This window comes from Meleagris gallopavo, chromosome 5 (genome assembly GCF_000146605.3).
Source record: "Meleagris gallopavo isolate NT-WF06-2002-E0010 breed Aviagen turkey brand Nicholas breeding stock chromosome 5, Turkey_5.1, whole genome shotgun sequence".
NCBI classification, from domain to species: domain Eukaryota; kingdom Metazoa; phylum Chordata; class Aves; order Galliformes; family Phasianidae; genus Meleagris; species Meleagris gallopavo.
The window spans coordinates 18,548,438-18,555,594 of NC_015015.2; the positions used below are offsets into that span (position 1 = coordinate 18,548,438).

General features: G+C 45.1%; 1 protein-coding gene across 7 annotated transcripts in view; it reads left to right on the forward strand.

The window, feature by feature from the left end:
- The window catches only part of PRR5L (proline rich 5 like), a 50,261-nt gene extending 43,184 nt beyond the window's left edge, over positions 1–7,077 (forward strand). For all 7 annotated transcript variants that reach the window (XM_031553500.1, XM_031553501.1, XM_031553499.1 and 4 more), the window contains one exon: positions 1,224–7,077. In XM_031553500.1, the coding sequence (XP_031409360.1) occupies positions 1,224–1,606 (383 nt within the window). In that variant the 3' untranslated portion in view covers positions 1,607–7,077. The remainder of the gene's footprint in view (positions 1–1,223) is intronic.
- Positions 7,078–7,157: the final 80 nt, after the last annotated feature.

Genomic DNA, 7,157 nt, shown 5'->3' on the forward strand with positions numbered 1-7,157 from the left:
CAGCCTTGGCTATGATTTTTCATTTTCCTGTGTATCCTGGCCTCTTGGGAAGGGCTGCAAGCTGTGCCTGTTTAAATAGAGCATATTTTCATTTTAAACGTGCTGTTTAGAATTGGAGAAAAGCAAAGATTTTGCCCTGGAAAATCTGCAGCAATGGAGTCAAGAGAATTTACCACTTTTTGTTGGCTCAGATTCATCTTCTCAGGCCTCTCCTAAGCCAAGAAACCTCTGCATAGATAAAACTGTTGCAAGATAGATATAATGTAAGTATTAATTTTTGGAATGGCATATTGTGATGAACACAACATCAGAAAGCTTCTGAGTTCCCTTTCTCCTCTGCACCAACGAACTGAGCAGCCCGTAGCAGTGGCTGTGTTCCTAACCTAGACAGGAGTGGACATCAATGTGCTCGAGTCAGTCATGTTGCAAATAAATAACTACCCCACCATTGACTGCTTTTTTTGGCATCAGCACTTGGCTTTATTGACAGCAGTCAGTAAAGAAGCCCTGATAAGTAACGTGCAATGTGGAGAAATAGTTACTGCTTGGACTCCCATGTTACTTGGGTCTCGTTGACACCAGACCAATTTTTACAGCCTAGGTGATGCTGGTGCTGTGCTGCGGTGCTGGTGTGCTGCTACCAGCGACTGCAGGGAGTTATGGGAGTGCTGGTGTGGTTCCCTTTATATGACCTTTCTCTGATGACCAGCACCATTGCTTGCTGTACTTGAGGTGCAGTGGACGCATAAGGAAGATATCGACTGCAACCAGCCTCAAAACTTGCTTGCACAAAATGAAGTGTTCTGAATGTGTTACTGAAAGTGCAAGGGTGAAGTGTTGTCATTATCTGGCTGCTGCAGCGCTGGAGTTTTGGCTGCTCAGCCGTTCCTCCTTGTAACAACACCGAGCTGGTTTTCTGCCTTTCTTATTGATGCAAGCTTTCAGAGCTGTTTCATAACCTTCAGAGGAGAGTGCATTGCTTTGCTTTTTGTTATCTCTTATGCTCTGCAGTCTTGTGGAAAGTCTCCTGCATGATCTGAAAGGCTTCTGACCTTAGGACATGAAATCCTGCACTTCAAGGAAGTTGGTGAGATATCCCGTGTGGCTGCAAGATGAGTCCCCTCTGTTTCTTGCAGCCAGCCTAACAGCTTGGACAAAGCTTTGCCTCTGCCCCGTTGCTCATTCCTGCCTCCTTTTTTTTTCTCTTTTTTTCTTTTTTCCAGAGAGACGGTACTCCAGATCCCGTTCCAAAGCTGGTGGACTGAGTTACTCCTCTCACCTGGTTGGCTGTCGGCAGCCCAGTGAGATGGCCCTGACACCTCTGACGGAGCAGGAGGGTGAGGCTTATCTGGAGAAGTGTGGTAGCATCCGTCGCCACACTGTTGCCAACGCTCACTCAGATATTCAGCTCCTGGCAATGGCCTCCATGATGCACACAGGCATGGTGATCGAGGAGTCGGACAGCAATGACAAATGTCTCCTCCTGCAGCCCAGTTTCAGCCACAGGCAGTGCTCCAGTGAGCCCAGTATTGCTGATGGGCCTGAAGGAGGCGTGGCAACAGGCAGGCAGGACTCAGCAGAGCTGAACTGCACATCAGTCAGCTAGAAGAAGTCTCTCTGTGGAGAGGAAGAGCGTATGTGCTAAGCGGGACAAATGCTCGTGTCACCCCCGCTGGAAAAAAAGGAAAATTGGGGTTTTGCTCCTGGTATTGAAATGGCCTTGGATGATCTAATGTCTCTTTGGGAACACTCTCCAGACTTGTTTTCCTTGCCTGTTTGTGATTGTTGTTGATAGAGGTACCAGCCAGCTCCCAATTGAGCGTGGTGGGCTGCAAAGTTGAACGTTGCTGTTTACCTTCTGTAAGCTCTTTTACTGTACTAACCTAAACCTTCTGGCCTCAGGTTTCCTTCTGTTTATTTGGTATGACGCAGATGAGCCTCTTTCTGCTTTTGTCTTTCCTGGTTTTGTGCTACTTGTTCGCATCAGAGGATCCTGTGCTTAACGTTCTTTGCTTCTGTAGTTGAAGTGGTGACTAAGGACTACCTTTTTCTCTTTTGAAGTTGAACTCAGGGATAAAACCACTTGCATCTTGCAGAAAGATCTGCTCAGATGGCTTGAGGGAAGGAGATCCTTCACTTGCTTCCCACAAGTGTGGGGGAAAAGAATCTTGAAGAAACCAGATTTTTTTTAGCCCACACATGAGCAGAACTGGATATGCATGGAGTGCCAGCTGAGCTCTTCCAATGTGCTTTATGTAGTTCCAGTAACGTCTTTAGGGTTGATGTTATAAATTGAGGAAAGTATAAAGTGAGAGTGAATGCAGTCCTGAACATCCCAGTGTTTGGCACCAAATTGCTATTTAAGTTCTGGGGTCATGCAGCTGCAATGAAAGGAGAAATCTAAACGAGTCCCTTCAGAAAGGGAATGCCCATGCATTTCTATCGGGAGAGAGCTAAAGGTGCTTCTCCAGGATGACTGGCATGAGTGCAGAGCAGGAGGTGACTTACAGGGCTTCTTCCTTGAGCTGCTCTGGTACTCCCTGCACTTGCAGGATTCATGAGACCAGAGATAAGCAGCTGGGTGCAGAACGGAGCGCTGTCCTTGTGGCACATTTGTGAAGTGCTTCTGACCTCCAGTGGTATCTCGCTCAGTGCAGCATTTCTTCAAGATGAAGCAAAGACTACATGCAGTCTTTGTTCCTGTTTTTGTTGTGAATTTTAGGAGTGGGTCCAGGTTGTCAGTGTGTCAGGAGTTGCAGTGCCCACTGCATGGCACCGCTTGGTTCTCAACGGCTGCTTCTGTGGGAGCAGAACCGATTTGTTGGAGCAGTCCTCTGGTGCCTTGCTAAGCAGATTTGCAAGTGTAATTACAGGCTTAGAGGTGAAGTGAATTGCTGCCTTAAATGTCAAATCCCATTAGAAATGTGGATATAACAGCCACTAGAATCCAGTCCCTGTGGTACTGACTGCAAATAAATCTATCCTGACAAGGGAACAAGAAGTTAGGATGAGCCTTCGGGATGTGTATTTACATATTGTAACATTAATTGCAGAATTTGCCCCGCTGCCATTGGGCATTAGGCATCTTTTATTGCATCGGCTGTACTGAAAGAGCAGCTCGGTCCTGCTGGGATTTGATTTCAGTAGCATGTGTGCAAAAAGCAATTGGATGGTTATTGTACCACAGAGCGCCAGAAAATCCAGCAATGAGCACAAGTCTTGCTGTCTGTGTACATGAGGTTGCTGCTTTGTTTCCTGTGGTTTGCAAATCTCCAGATACTTGGAAGGGGCTGCGTTTTCTTGTAGTTGGTCACCTGTGACACCCTCGCTGCTGGCCTTTGTAGAAATGCAGTGTTTTTGTCCCTGCTGTAATTATGTGGAGAGAGATTTGGTTGTGCTGTTGGCTTCCTAGGAAGGATGTGTCTGGGGAGGCAGGAAGAGGGGGATTTAAGCAGTCCTTCCTTTAAATGGATTCTAGGGGAAGTTCCTTCTTATTCCTAAATTGGACTGATTGTGCCACCCTGATGCTGTCGCACGCAATGACTTGCAGCCTTCTCTTGGCCACAGTGTACATGTGGGGAAGTGCTGATCCTGCAGCATTTCAGGTCACTCCTGTAAGTGCTTCTCATCTTTTTTACTTCTCATTTCCCTTTTGTAAATGCCCAAAGTGAGCAGCGCCGCCTTCTGTGATGAAAATGAGTATGATTTATTTCCTGACATACTCTTGGATCATCTCTAGGGCTAATAGGACCCCAATCCTGGTTTTAACTTGAATGTCTTTTGTTTTATATCTATTTATAATTTGAATCATGTTGATTTTGTACCTGTTACGTTGCGGAAATTTGCACCAAGCCACTCTGAATCGAGCACTTCCCCTGTTTGTTTGGATGTTTTGTTTATGGAGAATTAAAGCTGGTGGCTTTACTTTTTAAACTGAACTAAACTTGTTCTTCAACCAACACGGAGGATCTGGTTGGAACTAGGCTTTCATGGGCATTTGATGGATCTTGAACCTTTCTTTTGTCAGTGTCGGTACTGCTGCCTTCTTTCCTCGGGGAGGAGAATGCTGCAGAACTCAGGATGGCTGTGGGCAGGGAGCTGCCCCTTCTGTTGGGGTGCTTCTGGGTGAGGTGGATTCAGACCCTTCCCTACAACCTACTGGCTTCTCCAGGAGTTGGGGTCTTAAGGATCTCCACTACCCTGAACTCATACCACAGTACAGAACAGCTGCCGATTGCAGCAATGCTTGGGGAGCCGCTGTTTGAAGCCTCTGTCGTTGGGCTTCAGAGCCAACTCCCTCTTATGCCAAGAGCCAGTTAATAATTCTTGTGGAATAATTATTATGGACTGCATAGTAACAGCCCCAGTTATCCTGGAAGAATGATTGGAGTGACAGGATCATTATTTCTGGGCTAAAAGTTTATGAACACATCTGCACTGGCTCATATTCAAGAGTTTGCAGTTGCTGTTATCACTGGAAAGAACCCCCACACTTTTTAACCTAAAAACCTCAGTTCTGTGGGATTGCTCGGGCTCCTGGAACAGTGGACAATGCTGTACCAGGACAAACTGGAAGGTAATGGAATTAATGTATATTAAATGTCAGTGAGAAACCACAAGATCCTCTTCAGTGTATGACACTTAGGATGATTTATTACCATTATTGCTAAGCAAGCCCTCTTTTCTCCTGTGGGTTTTTAATCCACTTCACACTAAGCAGCTATCGACTAACAGATATTGATGGTCCTTGGAGCAGAAATAGGAAGTCCTTCCTTCTCTCCTGTGTATCTCTAAGAGGCAGCTTCACTATTTCAAGGGCTGTCTGCTGCCTTTCTTCAGGCTCGGGAAGTGAATGATCATTGATTTGCTGCATGGTTGTAAAAGAAACAAAGGGAAGGAGGAAGCTGTTCTGAAGGAGGGAAATGATGGCACCTGTACTGGAAAGCTCATGCAAAAGCAGGACGTTTGAGTCTAAAAGACTCTGCTCCCAGGCACCAGTGAGCTGAATGAGGATGGTCCTGGGAACTCAGATAACGTTTGAGACTTTGTATGATTCTCCTTTACAAGCTTATGTGAGGGCTGGAGAGAGGAGAGGATTTATTGTGATTTTTCTTCCCTCACCCACAGTCCCTTCCCAGAAGGCTGGGGAGAACAACTATCATGCACTGAGCATCACAGTTTGTGATAGAACATAGTAGATGGATACAGCCTAGATCTGGCTGTCAGCCTGTCCTGTGGCCCTTAGATGCAAAGCATCTTTCTCCATAGGTTACTTCAGGGAGAAAGCGAGATCTAGAACCCTATAGTTTTTCCTCCACTCCTTGTGGTGGCTGCTGTAGAAAGCATCAGCCTCGTTTCGTGAGTGCCAGCGGCACTTATATACAGATTCACTTTTGAGTTTTAACTAGAGGGTTCCATAAGGGATGTACGCCTTAGTCTACACAGAGCTTCAGCCTGAAGAGCACTTTCTAGGTGATTTGCTGAGGTAAGTGGTAAGTTTGTCACACCTGGTGAAATACAGAAACCAGGAAAACTTGTATGTGCCACTTCTCCTTGACAGTAGCCTGGTTCCTTGGTGTGCTGCCAGAAGGCCTGACTCATACCTAGCTGGAAATGCTGCTTTCCTAAAAACAGCAACAGAAACTAAGCTGAAGTTTAGAGAGAAACAATATAGTGCACAATGGTGACTGAATGCAGAAATGGAAATAAAACCATTAAGCTGTAGCATACTATTCTAGGGTTTGACAAGTCGCTATCACTGATTTCATGTTTAAGAACAGAACTGTAGGGCGCTTTCAGTATTATGGAGCTGGTGCCAGCAGTTGCAGAGAGGATGTGTGCTGCTGAAGGCAGGAAGGAAAACCAAGGGGTTACCAGTGTGGACCTGCAACAGACCTGCTGCGACTCTGCAGCCTACGCCTGTCTCTGCAGAGTATTACAAGTGGGGTGAGGTAAGAAGTGTTTTGCTTTTTATTTTTGAACATATAAATTAACTTGTATGGAAATGAGTTTGTCTGAGAGGGGTAAGAAGTAGAAGATGAATGTTTTGAGGCAGTTTATCACAGGACATTTAGCAAGCAAACGCTTCTACTTTAAGTTAAAGAATGCAGCTGTTTCTTCCACAATTGTTACCGCCCAACTGCTAAAATGCTCCTACATTTAATCAGGCAGTTTTTAAGGCTCTTCAGGAAGCTGAGCAGGGCAGGGCTGTCCTGTAGACCGTGCTGCAGTGCAGTATGAATGGCTCCAGAATGGGCTACATGCCAGTCTGAGTATTTCTCCGTGGTTGCATTAGTGAGCAGCTTGTGCTAAGTTGCAGTGAAGGTCTGGTGACAAAAGAGCAGGAAAGAAGCAGCTCCAGCTATGAGAGGAAATCACTGAGCACAGGAACTATCATGGGCTGTGTGTGTCTGGATGAGTCAGAGCAGGAAAAGGTGGCTCATCAGTCAAAGTCTGGGCAAAAGCTAATAGGAAAATCATTTCCCATTTCACAGTTTCCTCCTCTCCAAGTTTCAAAAATTTCCTCATTCCATCTCAAAGGGAAAACAAACAAACAAAAAAAAACCAACAACCCACAACCTAATCCTTTCACAGCTGTGAAACCCAAGCACTCACTTCCATAGAACAAGTGAGTTCAGTTATGACTGCTACAAGACTGTATAGAGCAGGGCTCCAGGTTTCCAGCAAGGTCTTTACTGTGCTACACCTCAGTCTTCATCTGTTCCCCTCTCACAAAACAAAGGTGAAGTCATGGAGGCAATACTGTGTATTTTTTTTTTTCCAAAATGAAAACAAGTGTGGCCTTCCAGAAGGAATTATAACAGGTCAGAGTGATAATGGTTCTGCTTGGAATAAAATATTACAGTAGAGTCAAACTAGTATTAGTGCATGGGAAGCTTTCTGCTTCTTAGAGGCAAGGGAAAATTAAAAATGAGAAACAAAGGCAGTTATGTCTTAAAAAAATATTTGTGAACTGAAACAGGTGGCAGAAATAGCACAATCTTATTCTGAGATCTGACATGCTTACAGCAACTGTGAAGTGGTTAACTGCGGGCACCTCTTTGTGTTTTTTTTTTTCCAGAAAAGTAAAATAGTAAAGCCAGCAAAGCAAAAAAAAAAACAAACAAAACAAAAACCCAAGATATGAAGGAAGAACA